This window comes from Acipenser ruthenus, chromosome 14 (assembly GCF_902713425.1).
Source record: "Acipenser ruthenus chromosome 14, fAciRut3.2 maternal haplotype, whole genome shotgun sequence".
Lineage (NCBI taxonomy): Eukaryota > Metazoa > Chordata > Actinopteri > Acipenseriformes > Acipenseridae > Acipenser > Acipenser ruthenus.
Genome location: NC_081202.1, coordinates 26,266,967 through 26,285,130, shown reverse-complemented (window position 1 = coordinate 26,285,130; position 18,164 = coordinate 26,266,967). Strand labels below are relative to the sequence as shown.

At 35.8% G+C, this 18,164-nt stretch overlaps 1 protein-coding gene across 1 annotated transcript; it reads left to right on the top strand.

Moving 5' to 3' along the window:
• The first annotated feature begins 102 nt into the window (after nt 1-102).
• Nucleotides 103-15,654, top strand: LOC117419366 (endoplasmic reticulum-Golgi intermediate compartment protein 2-like). The gene is made up of 15 exons (XM_058986241.1): nt 103-167; nt 253-365; nt 1,170-1,318; nt 1,961-2,069; nt 3,211-3,257; nt 3,557-3,627; nt 4,585-4,625; nt 4,743-4,844; nt 6,444-6,539; nt 6,870-6,925; nt 7,339-7,437; nt 8,747-8,844; nt 12,013-12,175; nt 12,468-12,547; nt 14,020-15,654. The coding sequence occupies exons 3-15, from the start codon at nt 1,210-1,212 to the stop codon at nt 14,083-14,085; spliced, it is 1,137 nt and encodes a 378-aa protein (XP_058842224.1). The 5' UTR covers nt 103-167; nt 253-365; nt 1,170-1,209; the 3' UTR covers nt 14,086-15,654.
• The last annotated feature ends 2,510 nt before the right edge of the window (nt 15,655-18,164 follow it).

Here is an 18,164-nt window from a genome sequence, read left to right as displayed (position 1 = left end):
TTTAAACTTCTCTGGAATCTAGATTAACCTGCTATACTGAATTTTTTTCACCCACAGAGGGCGCTCAAAACATAAACTACTCCTCCAAATGCTTCCGTTCTGTTTGATTTTGTCGTATCTTGATTCAGTCTGTATTTTATGGTGGAGTCGAAAGGTTAGAGGTAACGGTGAGTAAGTAGCTATCAGCGGTAGGATTTACCCAGGAAGAAGATAACCGTTGCACTCACTGTACAATAAATATTATAATTTAAGGTCTGTCGTCCTGGGTTTACCACCGAGTTATACTTATCCAAAACAGATGAATCTAGTATCATAGCGACCGGGTTCGAAAGGCACATACGACGTGGAAAATACATGCAACAAAGGTAAAAAAAAATATAACCGTTTTTGTTAATTATTGCCTGTAGCATTTGGTGATACTAACCTTTGGTTTGGGGAGCTTAGCGGTACACATCTGGAAATCCTTTGCATTTGTTTTAGATATTTGTCCGTTGAGTTTGTACACAGAATCACAGCTTGCAAGTCATTGATTGCCGCTATCCATTTGCTGGGTTAACACAGCTCCCATGAATTAAACATGTTTTTGTATTTGTATTGTTAATGCATGAGCACAGTGGAGCATATACTAGTATGGCAATACAACAAAAGTGGTAATATATTAGACTGTATAAGTACATTGTTTATACTGTATATATTTGCTATACTTACAACATTAAAATAAGACAGAGACTCTGTTTTTTATCATATGATTACGGTTTTTTTTTTATAATTAATTGTACTAGCTATTACTAACTTTTACACGTGGACTTATGCAAAGTACAAAGAAAACAAATGGATCTTAAAAATGTGAAACTTAAAGCTATTCTGAGTTTTCGTAACACCAGTTGTCAAATGTATAGTTTCTGGATCCCACTATATTATGTCCAGTATTGTACAGCTTAAAAAAAAAAATCCTTGTTATGGCTTTATAACATTCTTGTGTGCACTTTTCATGGAGCCTGCAGTGTTGATCTATCAGTTTGTTTACTTTCCTCAAAGGTGGCTTCAGACACCATGCAGGGCCTACTTCCTCACCTCTTTTATTTGGCTTGTTAATATAGGCCTTCAAATGCTACAATCCACTTCAAGATTCTTTATAATTCAGAACAAATTGATCTTTTTTTTGTCAGGTGGAATATATGAAGGAAGAGGTGGAGGGTTCCCCTGAAGATGATGAGGCGACTGAACCGGAAGAAGGCCCTCCATTTGGTTCAAGAGCTGGATGCTTTCCCTAAAGTTCCTGAAAGCTATGTGGAGACAACAGCAAGTGGAGGAACAGGTGCTGTCAGATACTGTACTTCATTCGGGGAGATACAGCCAGGGGCTGATCAGTGGAAGCTATATTAAGTATAGCTATAGTTATATTAACTATATAGCTGGATAAAACTTGATTTCATGCAAGTCCAGTCATGATTAATTTCAGCCTAGGTGAAAATTGTACTTTTGGGTTCACCTATTTGTTCATCTATTTATTTCTTGTTTAAAACAAATAAATAGATGTTTAATTTGTTATTTAACTATATCTAGGGTATACCACGTTCATTTTGTATAAGAAGTACAATTTTGTTAAATATTTCTGTGGAAAACAAGTTGTTACAATGGGGCTGCTTTAATGTTCAGCACAGTATATCATGACAGATAGTTTGTACTGAGTTCCAGTACAGTAGTTTGTGTGGCTGTTTAGCGTACAACCAAACCCTCCATAAAAATAGCATATTTCTGTTTCGCTGCCCGAGTAGAGTGAGCACAGCTTTGGTGCAGTGCACCTTATGCAGACATGTGCCCATGATGCTAAGAGGTGACCGTTTAAGGATCCAAAGTTGCAAAGATCCAGAACTAGAAAATAAGGTAGAAGTAATTGTGGTGTTTTTAAAAAAAAAATTGGTAATAAAATGAACTGGTCTCCTTTTTTTATTTCCAGTTTCATTAATCGCTTTTACAACCATGGCTGTGTTAGCCATTCTGGAGTTCTTTGTGTATCAGCATACCTGGATGAAATATGAATATGAAGTTGACAAAGATTTTTCCAGGTAACTTCTTGTACTGCTTCATTTTGTATTGAATATGTCTCCTATGGTGAGAGGTGTGGCGACTTTATCCGTTTAAAGTCGTACTTTACACACTACTTTTGTACATAAACAATGGGAACAGAAGAGTCTATGATTTGGCCCATCCAGGCCTTTCCATTGACAATATCTAGGCTATACCACGTTCTCACATTGGTAGCCACAGGGCATAATCTGATTTGTTTTTAAAGAACTAAGTAATTTAGCAGTTGCAGCATCACCCGTAATCTGACCCACACTGCGTTATTTGTTTAAACCCTGTAGAACATAGTAGAGACAAGGTCGCACTCCTAAGAAGAATTACACTATTGTTTACTAACAGTGCCCGGTTCGATTGTCTAGAGAATACATATACATTAATGCCACACCATTATTTTTATTATTATTTTTTTTTTTTATAAATGTAGTCGTTGCCAATTATTTTTATTATTTTCTCCCAATTTGGAATGGCCAATTATTTTTATTATGCTCAGCTCACCGCTATCACCCCTGCACTGACTCGGGAGGGCGAAGACGAACACACACTGTCCTCCGGAGCGTGTGCTGTCAGCCGACCGCTTTTTTTCACACTGCAGACTCGCCATGCAGCCACCCAAGAGCTACAACGTCGGAGGACAACGCAGCCTTCGGGCAGCTTACAGGAAAGCCCGCAGGCGCCCTGCCAGACAACAGGGGTCGCTGGTGCGCGGTGAGCCGAGGACACCCTGGCCGACCTAACCCTCTCTCCCACCGATTGGCCGAGCGCCGCCCCCTGGAAGCTCCCTTCCTCGGTCGGCAAAGGAATAGCGTGGACTCGAACTCACGACGTCCAGACTATAAGGCACATCCTGCACTGTTCGCGGAGCGCCTTTACTGGATGCGCCACTCGGGAGCCCATGCCACACCATTATTAGTTCACTATTTGCGTTATGTTTGAAAATTCCTACGTGTAATACTGCACGTTATTGGGGAGAGAGAACCAATTTCTTCCGTCAAATTTATAGTATTTTCAAAGCTTGCTTGTAGCATTTTCCATGACCTATTACTATTGTTTCTCTGAATGTGTGTCTGTGTGTGTAATATATATATATATATAATATAATTTTTTTTTTGTTCTCATTTACAGTAAATTAAGATTAAATATAGATGTCACCGTTGCTATGAGATGCCAATGTAAGTACTTTGATTTGTACAAATATAATATGTTTATTTCCTTAGGATTAACAAAGTAAAATGGTGTTAACATTAAAGATGACTCCAGCTTACTATATTAAATAAAGTACAAATACCACTACGTTAACTTGTCTTATCAGTATTGTGTGTTTAGCAACTACTTTTAAAAATGTTTCTAGTTTGTAACTGCAAAATGCTTCATTAAACTGTAATGAAGTAAAAGCCTACACCTATATTGTAACTGGGAAAATGAGTTCAGGAATGCACAGTATTGACATTATTATATTTTGTTCCCCTAGATATTGGTGCAGATGTTTTAGATTTAGCAGAAACAATGGTAGCAGCATCAGATGGTCTAACATATGAACCAGTAAGTAACCATCTCTGCAAAACCAGAGACTATTCGAGGAAGCGCTGAAACGTCGAATACAAAAGTGACAGCCCACTTCAGAAACTGCTTTGTGTGGACGAAAGTGCTGTTGCGATCATTAACATAGCAATGACATTTTAGAACATTTGTTAAATTCCAAGCACTTTTAAAACATTGTGCATAAACAGCAAAGTGTTATAAAACAGTACCTTCACAAATTGAGCATCGGACATTGTGAGACATAACTGATTTAATAATATCGTCTTTTAAACGATTCAACCTGTTCAACTATTTTTACCTCGACTATTAGACTGTCAAATTAGTAGTCATTTTACCCCTGTACTGTGTGTGTCGTATGCTGTCTGTGACTCATGCCTGGAACAGCAAACCGTTTTTTTTTTTTTGTGTAGAGTAATGTGTCACAGAGAATTCTTCTATGACTGCAAAGGTATTTGGTAAGGAAATAACCAGGAACTCCATGGTAAAAGGAAAATAGGAATCAAATTGAACTCTCTTACATACAGCACCACGTACTGTAATGACCAAGTCAGATACTGTATATTTGTAATACAATGTGTTCATTAAGAGTTTCAATGTCCCATTCCAAAAGAAAAACTAAAGGCATCCAACTAGTGTGCTATTGTTCAATGATAATTTGTTTATGCTCTTGTTCAGACAGTAGCAGAGCTCTGTTCACCAAAGCCATGTTACAATTTGTGACAGCGTATACAGAGTTTATAACTCAACTTGTGAAGATGTTTGTGAAATGGGTAACAATACAATAGATTAATCTGTATCCCTGTTGCTTTGGGGGGGAAAAAATGGAAAGGGCCTTGCTGTAAATTATACTTTGGTTAAGTTGAGAAGCAACTGCTGCACCCTGTTCAGATAAATACATGTAAATATTTTAATCATTGTTTAAATGAACCTTTACTAATTGTGTATTTTTAATAACAGGTTCATTTTGACCTATCGCCTCTGCAAAGAATTTGGCAAAGGTAAGGAATGTATACTATTTATTTAATCCTCAGATTGTTGGTTTCCACACTTCCAAAAACGTTTGGGTGAAGTATCACTTGAATTTCGGACTAATATCTCTTCTCAATATCCTTCAGAACACTGCTACACATTCAGAGTCGACTGCAAGAAGAGCATTCGCTTCAAGATGTTTTATTTAAAAGTGTTTTTAAAGGAGCTCCAACATCCTTGCCTCCAAGGTTGGTACCCACACAGTTCAGCAGTTTAAAAATAGCAGCAGTTGACTGCTAATTCAGTTGGCCAATCTTAAGTATCATTGTGTTATCTTGTGACCTTGGATTACAGGGATGGAAATATTCCATTGCATGCCACGTTGAGTCCAGGTTTTACTGAAGTTGCAGTCACCGCATCTGCACTATATTTTTTAGTGTTGCACAAGCATAGCCGCTCATTTGAGCTGTGCTTGATAAATGCTTAGGAATATGTTGTAAAATAAGAATTGCAAAGTTAGCAATGCAGCCGCTGTTTAGCATTGCCTACCTGACTGTTCTGTTGATTTGAATCTTTACCAGAGATCACCATACTATGACAAATGTAAACCGGCTCACTGCCTGTTCTTATATAATGTAACAAAACACATTCTTGAGCTCCTTTATTTCTTTTTTTTTTTTTTTAATTTATAGTCGCCAATTGTAATTTTTATCATTTTTCTCCCAATTTAGAACAGCCAATTTTTGTTTTTCGCCATTCTACATTTTTTTAAAGCAACTGTTCATTTTAACCATTTTTTTAACACAACCGTACTCACGCATGTTTGATAACGATCATAACCGTTGCATGAAACCGGAGTGTAATAATCCAGCACCTCTGCACTTAAGCATTTGTATGTCAGCTGACAACAGCTGATATCCCATCACGCCTTTGTTCTTAAAGGCATACAGCATCTATAAATGAACCCCCAATATCTCTCACAAGTACCTGGGTACATATTGTTACGATATCACAACAAAAGGAATACGCTTTTGTTTTTGGTGCATATGTATAGCTATTATGTACTTTATATCACCTTAGAGTACAATAATATGACAATAATAATACCCAAAAATAATCTTAATATTTTTAATAAAGTAGCCGGCGCAAATATAGTAATAGGCGGTGGATTGTGCTGATCGCCGGCTTATTTTGACCCCCTGCACTCATTGTCACTATTTTTGCTTTGAAAACAATTGGTTCTTTTTTTAGCAGTCATTTTTAACGTTTAGCCTCTCGAAGTGGTTAACACAGAAAACCCGCCCCTTCAACTCTCTGATTGTCAAGACCCCTAACACAGCTCTCATGTGGTTCCCAGTAACCACAACTGATCTAATCTGCTGGAAGCGCAATCAAACCTTATTGTTAAAGGCACAGTAGCATCTGCAAGACGGGCAGATCGGGTTTTTTCAGCCACTGGGGAAAACCTTTTACCAGTTTTGTCCTGGGGAGAACCCTGAAGGCCACAACTGGTAAAAGCCATTAATGTTTTTTTGGATTTACATTTGAATGTACCTGTGACAGGATAGCGTCACGGCCAAGGCTGGTGAGTGGCAGGAAGCAGACCCAGTGGAAAGCTGCAATTAAAGCGCTAATGCTTATTTACACACGGTGGGAACAAAATAAACAGAGAAGCAAACAAAACACAGGAACAAAAGAAAGGTTCAAATAAAAGGTTCTCCTGCCCTGCCACAGTACCAGACAATGTGTTAAGAGTGGAAGATAGGGATAAAGGGTCTTTCTCCCACTTTGAAAACAAGAGTATGCAAACGTATTAACCTTTCTATTGCATGTTGATCTTCCTTCAGGGAAGATAATCCTTCACAGCCCCCCAATGCTTGCAGGATACATGGACACCTGTATGTCAACAAAGTTGCAGGGAATTTTCACATAACAGTGGGCAAGTATGTTGTTTTTCAAGATACCATTTATTTTAACTTGCATGTTTCTTTTCAAGCTTGACACTGGGCTGCACATAGTGTATAGCTGAATTACCCTTTAAAAGAAAACCACTGCACAAAGTAGCACCATGCTCATTTTGAAACAAACCTGAATGAAAAGCATTTTGTCTCTGTTCCTTTCCATACTCCATAACAAATCAAATTAATTACATAATTGTTGTAAATCCTGGTATACTATGCCACAGTGGTCAGTAAGAATCCAAATATTTGGTGCTGTGTAATTGTATGCCAGTATGTACTTTCATTCACTAAAGTTTTTTTTTTCTTTTGCAGGGCAATTCCTCACCCGCGAGGCCATGCTCATTTAGCGGCTCTTATTAGCCATGATAGTAAGTTGGCTCATTATTAAGTACAGTGTTTTGTATTAGATGATATTTTTGAAGGTTGTTGCAGGGCTATTGATTAGGGAGAAGTATACTTTGTAAAAAGAGCTTGTAATTATAACAGAGCATTTAAGTGATTCAGATGCACTCTAAAGCCAAATAAGTTAGTGTTTGATGGAGCTTTCGGTCGCTAAATATCTAAATATTTTTCAAAGATTATGGGTTGGGGAGTTTTCTGTGAATTAAATTAACTTCAACCGAGGCTAAATGACTCTGGTTTCATTTTAAAACATGTTGCAAGGGCTTTCCAACAACAACCAGCTCTGTATCAAAATTCTAATAATTATGTGCTGCAAAGATCCTTTTTTGTGTGTGTGTGTGTATATACAGCCTTCTCTTGATTTGTTCTTGTGTTGCAGCTTACAACTTCTCACATCGAGTAGATCACTTGTCTTTCGGGGAGGAAATTCCAGGAATTATTAATCCTTTGGATGGAACAGAAAAAATCTCAGTAGAACGTGAGTTTGTATTATTTTAAAAACAAACCAACTGGGACAGGGAGGAACCCTTTTTAGTCGTTTCTGAAACAGAGTGGGGCAATGGGCAGTGGCAAAGAGCCTTTGGAAGTCGGTAGAATTTATAAGATGATCAAAGGGAGGTTAGACTGCTGAGGATCTTTCAGCCGATCAGAATGCCTATTTTTTCAACTGCTCTATGCCGTGACTCATCACAAAGGAAACCCAATCATGACATCAGCCGTACACTTTTGAACCTGTGTGGTTGACGTCGCCTGATTTAGAAGTGCTGACCTCTGTCTTTTCACTTCTACTTGTGAAGATATTCCGCCGTACACAGACTTATAACCCTGTAATAAAGGAGTTAGTTGGGTGAGCACAGTAGAATCCTATTAAAAGCCCCATCGCATTAATTTGACTGAAATGTTTGTCTAGTTTGTGGGAGGAGGGATATATGTTCATTTATGCTAATATTGTTATGTATTAATTGATCAGACACTTTGTTGCATATAAATGCATATGTTTGTCTGCACTTTAGTGCCTGAGGCAAAAAAGTGTTAAAACAGAGTCCAGACAAGTTAGACCTTCATCACCGCTGGAAAAGCAATCTTATGAAACCTTGCAGGATCGATGTGTCTTTTTTTTTTTTTTTTTTTTTTTTTACGTTGCAAATTACTTTTTAAAAGCGGAACTGCTTTTGTCAGTCAAATGGATTGACTAGATTGTTTGTAGCAAGCAATGTCGCCAGATGTTGTATTGTAGATGTGCTGCTGTGGTTAAATCAATTGTACAAAGTGGTGCAGATGTGATTATATTAACCCTGAGTGACACACAACACAGCTTTATTGATGGGCAGTCAGGGTTTAAAAATGTAAAGCTTACTTCTCGCCACGAAGCATTACCAGTATGTAATTAAATCTGAAAGATTGCAAAGTTTTCGACTCAATAAATAAACTCTGTTATAACTTAATTAAAAACTTAACACCGATAAAGTAATAATAATGCAACAATCTGCTAGGGGAAGACCTAATTTATATTCAGATGTTGAATGTGGTTTAGTGTAATATTCATCTATTAGACTGCCGTGTCAAACAAACTCGTCGGTTTTGATGCATAATCCTTTTTATAGGGTATGATAAAAATTGTAGTAGGATCTGTTTTAACCCTTTATCAACCACAGAGGAATAAAAAGAACATGCTTTTGCTCTTGCTTGTGTATGTCGATACTGTCAACTCAATACCTGTGTAAACCTTATGAATGTGAGTCCTATTGCATGAGCTCAGTGACATGCCTTTACTTGTGCTGTTTCAGATAATCACATGTTCCAGTACTTCATCACAATTGTGCCGACGAAGCTAAAAACATACAAGATCTCCGCAGATACTCACCAGTTTTCAGTCACAGAACAGGTACGTGAAAGGAGAGGATCAGATGTGTGTGCTATTATGTGCAAAACGTTTTGTTCCGATTTAAATGAAGAGAATTAAATTATCTTTTTGTCTCTGTGAAACAGTTACAGTATTTGTGTTAATTGCCCCTCTCCAATATAGAGCTGTGTTGAGTAAAGTTAGTGTTAGACCTAGTATTGTTTGCAGATTTAGCTTGGACACAAACTCATTACATCGGCCTGTATGTGGTAGTATTGCCCTGATTTAAAAAAAAAAAAAATACCCAGGAGAAATGTAGTTATCATCAAACGGCATGTAATCCACAATCTTTACAGGACTATAGCTCCTGTACAGACTTTTTCATTCTGACAGCACACCCTGAAATGTATGCATTTATGCATAGACAAGCTGATAGAAGCAGTTTTCCAATTTGAGGTTCCATACGCCTCCTCACATGAATGGTATGTCCTTCATATATATTATAATAAAGGTTTGACATTGAAAGACCTATAGCGTGTGTCTTTTCTGGTTCAGTGCAGCCAACTTAGTTTATTACCAGACTGTGTAAGTTACGACGTGATTTATAATGTTTACGCTTGCCTGTCGTCTGCTTCCGATCTCATTTACAGTTTTACTGCTGCTTGTACACCAGTACCTCCTATCTCTCTATCTCTAGCTGGATGTGCTTTTCCTCAGCATGCTCTGTTTGGCAGCCTGTTTGTCAGCTAAGGCAACTGATGCACTTTCCACAAATCCAGGACAGTCACAACCTTGTGAGCCTTAGTAGATATCAAAATCTTGCAATTGTAGAATTGTAACTGCCCTTGAGACACTTTTTTTTTTTTTTTTTTATCCACTGCGTACGAGGAAATCCCTGCAAAAAGAATATAGTGGAGGTGGTCTGTCACACTTCACACACTTTTCCTTATATCTGGAAAACTGCATCCTTTTGTCATGAAGCTTGATCTTAATGTTATTTTGCATTAATTACTGAGTATCAGATTCTGGGAGTGTAGGGGTGTATGTGTCTCTGTTATTCCATCCATCTTAATGTGACAGTACATTTCTGTACAATGGCGGCACTAGGATTTACTCGGTCAAAAACTTCATTTTTAATTTTCCAACAAAACCTATTCTATTGTTATTTTAAGATGACTGTGAACAAGACAGCAATCAGTCATGTAACAGTATATCCAAACATTTTAATGAATCAATTATGTAACAAGATTAATCTTGTTACATAATTGATAACTCTAGTTAATATTGAAACATATTCATAGCTTCAAATTAGTCACAAAAATGTATTAATCATAGGCATCAATTGGATTTTAAAATGAATGCTATCAAGTACAAAGGTTAGTATGAAAACATTTCTATAAAAAATACATGTCTGCATCTCAAAACAGTACAAGTGCATTCAATACAACTTGTAAGCAAAAACAACATTCTATGAACACACTTGACAAATTAATATCCTGAAAGCATGTCATGATAATTTGTATTCTATATTATTAGTGGGGCTTGCGAAGCAAGAGTCCCCACTTTAAATCTTAGACATACTACTTCTTCTTATTATTCTTTGGCACACTACTCCTCTTACACCATTTAAGCTACAAACGCCGTTCAAACTTTAAAACGTGTAGACCGCTCTGGAATAGTGTGCTTGTATACAACTATTTGATATATTTCATAATTTTTAAAATATTAAGCTTTTTGTCCTTTTTTTGTCCATCTTCATTCACTTTAATGGAACTTTGTCAACATTCTAAAGCTCCCCATTGTTTAAAAACTCCCAGACTTCTAACATTCTATTTACTGTAAACGATGTAACTTTTGACACAAATTAACTACTTTCACCACTTTCCCAACAAGTAAGATAAAAAGTTAGAGCATATGGAATCTTCCTCTACTTCTCTGCTATTCAAATCTGAAATCAAAACAGAAATAACTTTTACCAATCAAGAGGTACAGCTGTTTTAGTAACCGCATCAACTAAATTTTCTCTTAACTTTTTATAAACAACTGAAATTTTGACCACTTTCCCAACACGCTAGACAAAAAGTTAGAGGGTATGACATCTTCCTCTACTTCTCTGCTATTTAAAAAAATCTATTCAAGAAATCAAAACAGAAATAACTTTTACCAATCAAGAGGTACACCTGTTTTAGTAACCGCACCAACTACGTTTTCTGTGAACTTTTAGAAATAACTGCTGTTTTGACCACTTTCCCAACAATTTACAAAATAATTTACAATATTAAGCTCAATACTTTAATATCTTCTACCAATCAGGCGGTACATGTCTGATGAAATGTGTGATCTAACTGCCCCACAAGCCAAAGTAATAAGGTTGATATAGTAGTCCTATCAAAGTAATCATCAATTATTTTACTAAATTTAACTTTGACTGTATGTAACTGCTTTGCTTTTTAAACTTCTTCCACTACCACAAAAATACTTTTAAAGAGCTAAAGCAAGCCCAACAACTTTACTTGTAAAGTTACCATCTGGTTCTGTACATACTGTTGATATGTCATGGTCATCATACTGATAGCACTAGTTTTAAATTTACAGCTGTGGTGGGGATCTGTGTTACAGACATACCAGTTTGTGTATATAATGCTTACTACTAATCTATGCACAGTGGTTCCTATTAAATGTGGTTAGTGTACCGTAAGGGTACTTTTTCTGTACATTGGAGAAATAATGTTAAATATAAGTGCAAAGCAACTATATTAATGCAACCTATTTTTTGATCTTTTCAACTTAACTGTACATAGATATGTGCAAAGCTACATATAAATCCAACATGTGTGACATATTGGAAATGTTTAGAATACGATGATGTACTGTAGCTAGTTTGATAATGCCCCGACATATACAGTACATTGCAAGTTACTGTTGCATTCATTTAATTGAAATGAGAATTTATGCTTAACGCTAGTTCTTCTTATTGGTTTTGATAATTTACACATTAGAGAAAAGATGGGGAAGGTGTAGTGTCTTGTATGATTTTAAAAATAATTTACAATATTAAGCTCAATACTTTTTAGATGTTCCCTATAAAATGCTATCAGTATATTATATCTGTGAATTATATTTTAGTGTAAAATGCATGTTCAGGGAGAGCAGGGACTTCAAGACAAGTACTAGAGTAGAACAAGAACAACATATTTGTTTTACCCCCAGGAACGTGTAATAAACCATGCAACAGGCAGTCATGGTGTATCAGGGATATTCATGAAATACGACATTAGCTCACTCATGGTGACAGTGACAGAACAGCACATGCCGTTCTGGCAGTTCCTCGTCCGCCTCTGTGGCATTATTGGAGGGATCTTCTCAACAACAGGTATGCTTTTCAATTGAAGTTTTGTTTTAGTTTTTTTTTTTTTTTTTTTTTTTTTTTTTTTAGCGCTGCTAAATCATGACTGTTCTATAGTATCTCCACAAAAATCTACAGTACATATTATAATGAGATCCTGGTCTAACTAACATGTTAAAATATTATAGAAGCTGCTCAGAACAATAATTTTACTGCTCCTTCCTGCAGCTTATTCAAGTTTATTCTTGCTAGTGTTGTGCTGTTACAGTTGTTTACTGTTTGTGTGTGTTTTAGTTCTAATTTTCTTTTTTTGTTTCAGGAATGGTACATGGACTTGTTGGCTTCTTAGTGGACATCGTCTGCTGTCGTTTTAAGCTAGGTACTTACAAGCCTAAAGATGTAAGTATAATTCTTTTTTGTGATTTTTTTTGTTAGTGTTACAAAACACCCTTTAGTGTTTACAACAAACACACCTCTAGCCATTGCTGTCTCCTTTGCTAAATCTATTGCTAAAATAAATATTTAACATAATATCGACTTGTTTTGATATTTGAATTCACATATCTTGGTCATAAATCAACTGAGGAATGAAGGCGAAAAAAATTGGGAAAACTTCTTGTGAGGATTACGTCATATTTCTGACTGTTAATCTTCCCACATTTGCTGTTTTAAATCGGGATATGCCTAATGCTGATCAAGCATTGTGCAACTCCATACGATCGCAAAACGTTGCTATACACTATGAAGATTTTGAAAATGAACGGTGATGATATTTTAGTTGTGCAGCCATTTTGTTTGAAATTGAACATTCTGAAATGGTTCACAAAAATGCAATGGGTTGTTATAGGCTATTTTTTGTTATCCATAATTGCTTGAGCCAGGACCCCATTCATTTGTAAATAAACTGATATGGACCTCCACTGTATTTAAATATATGTAAATATAATGTTTTTTCTCATAGGTTTTTGTTTCACGATGAACTTTGTTTTTTTGGAATGGGGTGGAAATTACAGGGAAAATAAAACCATAATGTTACAAAACAAGACGTAAAAGTTAAAAGCCTTATATTCTTTCCTTTTGCAAAAAATGGGAGACTATACATTGCACATTGGTTTATATATTTTATCAACGTATTTTCTTTAGATTAGAAACTTAATTTTCCAACAAAACATATTCTATCGTTATTTTAAGAAGACTGTGAACAAGACAGTAATCAGTCATGTAACAGTAATGATAATGATAATTTGTAAATCTGTTAATAATGTTATGATAGCTTTGCCCCTAAAGGATGCAAAGCTAGAAGCTAAGAAACCATAATGGTTTTCGTACAGTATATGGCAAATAATAATGCCTTCTGTGCTTTGATCCACTATGTATTACGTACATGTTCAATAGTAATAATAATGGCACCATCTATCTGAAGTACTTGTTACATGGCAAGCGACCTCTGTATTGAACATCTATGTCATTTATTTTCCACTGTTAAACTGCAGCAGCAAAATCAATAAATTAACTTCAGAGTGTTGGTTTAAATTATTATTCATTTTCTATTATCACCTTATTACAAATTCTTAGTGCTTGCCCAGCATTAGATCACTGTACATCTAAAAGGTGTAGTCAAATATTCACATCAGCATGGTTTTCAGAAGGCTGAAATTTGAGATGCTCCCTAGTTAAGTGGTCAATCAGGGTGAAAGTGTTCTCAGTGAACGAGGAAAACTGTACTGTGCACTTATTGTCTAAATGATGTCATCGCAAATTAGCCTTTTTTTGATGGCTGCGGTCATACAACAAGAACCTTGTTGTGATGTACACCTACAGTGTATTTCAACAACATATTTGTTTTACTTGTTCTCTTCTTGTTTTATTAGGTCAGTCTCCTGGATGGGCATGTCAATAACCACACGCCTCTGATAACAGAAAACAACAAGCACTAGCTTATGAACCATCATTCCCTTCCATCTTGTCGGAAATTTCTTCACATTTTTATATGCAATGCAATGGTTTCACAAGACCCTGGTGGGCTACAAAGAAATACAACTTTTGAAAAAGAAAACATTTGGATACTTTTTTGTAGATTGAAAATTTCTAATGATCTTTAATTTGGGGCGGGGGTGGAACCACCACTGAAAAAATAACTGATTATGTCATACTATTGCTAGACAGATTTCATTTAATGTCGTATTTCAGTAGAATTTTTTAGATGTATGGATGTATCTTTAACAGAATAGGGAATCTTCCATCTTGTTTTTCACCCAAGATAAAGCATATCATATTGTCCATGTTCATAATAATGTATTTAATAAGCAGTTGGATGTATCACCACAAGCTGTAGATACAAAGGTCTATTATCCACAAGGCAGCCTGTTGATATAAAACGGATTTTAATGGTAACATACCGAAATGTACATATGCAAGGTTACAAAGAATAGTCTGAAAAATGATGGCTGCATCTTTACCTTTTAAAAAAGAACAGTATTGTCAAGTCTTATCAGTTTGACTTGCCAAGTGTAATACAGGTTGAACAGAACAGTCCTTGAAAGTAAGTCTCAAAATCTCCTAAGTAGTTGTCTCTGCTGTAGTGATATGTCATGACTTAAAAGAGAATTTTCACAAAAGTTATACCAACATCACATAAGAGGTGCCAGAACACAAGTGATCTAAACCTGAACCTAAGGACCTGGAGGACAAACCGCTTGACTTCTGAAAAACAATGTCCTTGTACAGCATGGCAGCCTTCAGCATGATCTTGAGCAGTTCATTCCACCTCCTTGGGCCTATCTGCCCCACTGTAGAACCAGGAACAAAGAACAAAGTGCATCATTTTCAAGTTTCAGGATGAATCATTTCTCAAAATAAAACACATACACAAAACTTTAGAAAGAAAGTGATGGTGAGGAGTTTGCAATGCGCAGTGGTGATTCTTGTGTCTGTTTCACTTGCATCTTGTCCAGGATTTTAAATGACCCTCCAGGTAGGAAACCTTTTCCACACCTGGTTTTGACTTCATTGGATTCTTTTGTACTGGTTCTTTTGAAAGCCTGTTGCCCTTGTCCATGTTTTATGTACCCATTGGTGCTTACAAAAACAAAAGCCCCCTAGAATTAATTCTTGTGTACTGGGTCACTATTAAAATTAATGTTGCTGTTTTACCAAGGAAAATATTGCCCAATATTTGTTTTCTTACCTGTTTTTCATAAACATGCGTATAGCGTTTTCCTTATAGAACTGGGCTCTTGTACGCAAAAGTGAATACATTCTTTTAAGTTGGTTTATATTAAAAATACATGTCTCTGTGTGTGTGTGTTCTATTATTATTTTTAATTTATTATTATTTTCCTATGCAGAGCCTAAATTAGGAACAAAAAAGGGACAGTGCTGTTCAGGTTTTAGCTTGTACAATTCTCAGTGTGTAGTAGTGAATCTCTTGTTCGATACATTATTAAATGGAAAAAACTTTGGAACAGTAAAATTGACACTGGAAAAAAAATGATATCCTGACGATATTTTGACTTGTCTGGTTTTTTTTATTTTTTATTTTTTTAAAGTTTTCTGTAGAACCTTTTTTCCTATTCCTTTTCATTCTGTATTGTAAAGCAATATAATTGCTTCAGATAAACATATTTTGAGGATGGATTTAAACTTTTTTTAATTGTCTTTAAATTTTCTAACTAATACATGCATTAATCGTGGACTACCTTCCCTGAAGAAGCAGTCAATGATTAAGTTGGTAAATTGGTAACAGTAAAACTAGTCAGAGTGCTTTATGTTCTAAAAAGTGAGCTAGTCACTGGTTGCTCCAAAAAAAAAAATCCAGTTTTACGTTGTTCACCAAATATCCACATGGTATATAAAGTAAGTGGCAGTCTTGGAAATTATCATACACAGTAACTGTATGGAAAATGATACAATTTATAACATTTTTTAAATAGTGTACTTATGTTTTCAACTGTGTACTGAGTGATTATTTATGTAAGATATATAAAAAAGAAAACATTTTGTCCTGTAGGTCTGTCTGGGTCCAAATGAAACTGGAGTGATCTACAGCAAACCACCAATGCTGACAAGGTCCTAGAAACTAACATTTTGGAACATTAATCATAACTTATAGCTGTTGAGACAGTTAAGATTAAAGCTCATGTCATTGATAATAGTGAAAAGATGTAATGTGTCTCTTCTTGCCTATGAACTTTGCTATTCTTTCAGTACACAGGCGCAAAGAGGTATCTTGAAAGCTGTATTTTTTTCCTGTTTTTGCTTTTCCTCTACAAACATCACGCCTGCAAAATTATTTGACCCACATGTGAAGATAGTCTACCCATACCAAGCAATACTAAAAAGTATCCCTTTTAGAGAGTGTTACAGAGAGCAAGCCTGGAAATGATGTTTAATGGGTTTGACTATACATTCATTTAAATAAACCCCAAATACATACATGTATACATGGCAATTCCTTTATTTTGTACTGATAAAAATCATTGTGCTGTGTTACTGCCAAAGTCTGCAGTCAATAGTAACATAGTTTATTTCTGTGTGTTATTTATTGTTTTCTCAAAGAAGATTATGCTTTAGGAAGAAATATTTTAAGACATCCAACATTATGTTAAATACATTTTTTTTATATATCTGCAAGTGTAAAACACTCAACGACTTATGAACCAATTCACAAAGTGTAGCACCAGAAGTTGGCACATTAGCCTTTTCAAACAGTATGTGTATGTGTAGAGATAGATAGATAGATATCACCTTTTGCAAACACTGAAGTGGTGTGAATTTAAAATTAAATTCAACTGACAGACGCTCAATGTCTTCTTTGCCACATTGGAAATTATTGAAAATCTTTCTGTTTCAAGACTGGGCCTTGCAAAATTGGAAGAGGTCCCCACATGTTAACATAGTGACGAAAGGATGACTGCCACATTAGAACTATTTTGGTAAGTTATTTTATATACAAATACCTTTTGTCTATCAGCCTTTCATGATGCATTTAAACGGATATTATTACAAAAAGTACGGTATAGATTTTAAGGCCCTACTTGAAATTTACACAGTACTTGTTTATTTTTTGATGAGTACTGGTTCTAAGCTGGAGTGATTGTAAGGAGAACAAAATAGGCAATTATATTAATGTACTTTATAATTATAGTTTTTGTTAATTAAAAATACAAATAAATACAGGTTTTGTGCTAATACACTGTGTTTTTATGGTATAAGTTATTGATACATTTTCTTCAATAAAATAAATCCTACCGCTCACGCTTACCTTTACAGGCAGGGTCATATTGCATTTGCAGTCACACAGTATTGATTGCAGTAGTACTTCTACCGATACAAATGAACAACCTCTCTTAGTAAATATAGCAGTAGTTCGGAGGGGATCCCCAGTCAGGATGCCTAACGTCATGGGGTGGGCTTGAGAGTCAAGAAAGTTTGGGAAGCCCTGTCTCAGCTTACACCTGGGAGAGACTAAGCTACAAGAATTTATACTACTTGGCATCCAGGATCAAATCTGTGAAGTTGAGTATTATTAGATTCCATCACACTTTGAATAAGTAGCACCTGGTGTATGTATGTATATATATATATATATATATATATATATATATATATATATATATATATATATATATATATATATATTATTGCTTTAGATCCTCGACTGAACTTGGTTTGGTGTTTTGTAAATGCTGCCTGATCTGAAACCTGGGCACATTCCACCTCCCACAACTTGATGCACTGTTGGAAGCACTGACCCCTTCTGATCTACAGGAGATGTATGATCCCAAGGCACTGGTTCACTGATTTCCCCCTCCAAAAAACATTCTTCTCTACAGCAAATGGACAATGAGGCCAAGTACAAACTTTGTCTTCCATTTGATATTTCACACCTTACCAGCGGGTGCAAATGGTATAAAGCATACCACAGTACTGTAAACAATCATTGCTGGTCTTTAATGTAGCACAGTACTCACAAAACATCCTCCTGGACCAGAATACAAACTCAATTACTTTAAAT

Excerpts from the sequence above, each read along its gene's own strand:
- LOC117419366 (XM_058986241.1), top strand. The coding sequence starts at position 1,210 with ATGATGAGGCGACTGAACCGGAAGAAGGCCCTCCATTTGGTTCAAGAG. Across the intron at positions 4,845-6,443 it reads CCAACATCCTTGCCTCCAAG|GGAAGATAATCCTTCACAGC; the intron begins GTTGGTACCCAC and ends ATCTTCCTTCAG. Across the intron at positions 12,176-12,467 it reads AGGGATCTTCTCAACAACAG|GAATGGTACATGGACTTGTT; the intron begins GTATGCTTTTCA and ends TTTTTGTTTCAG.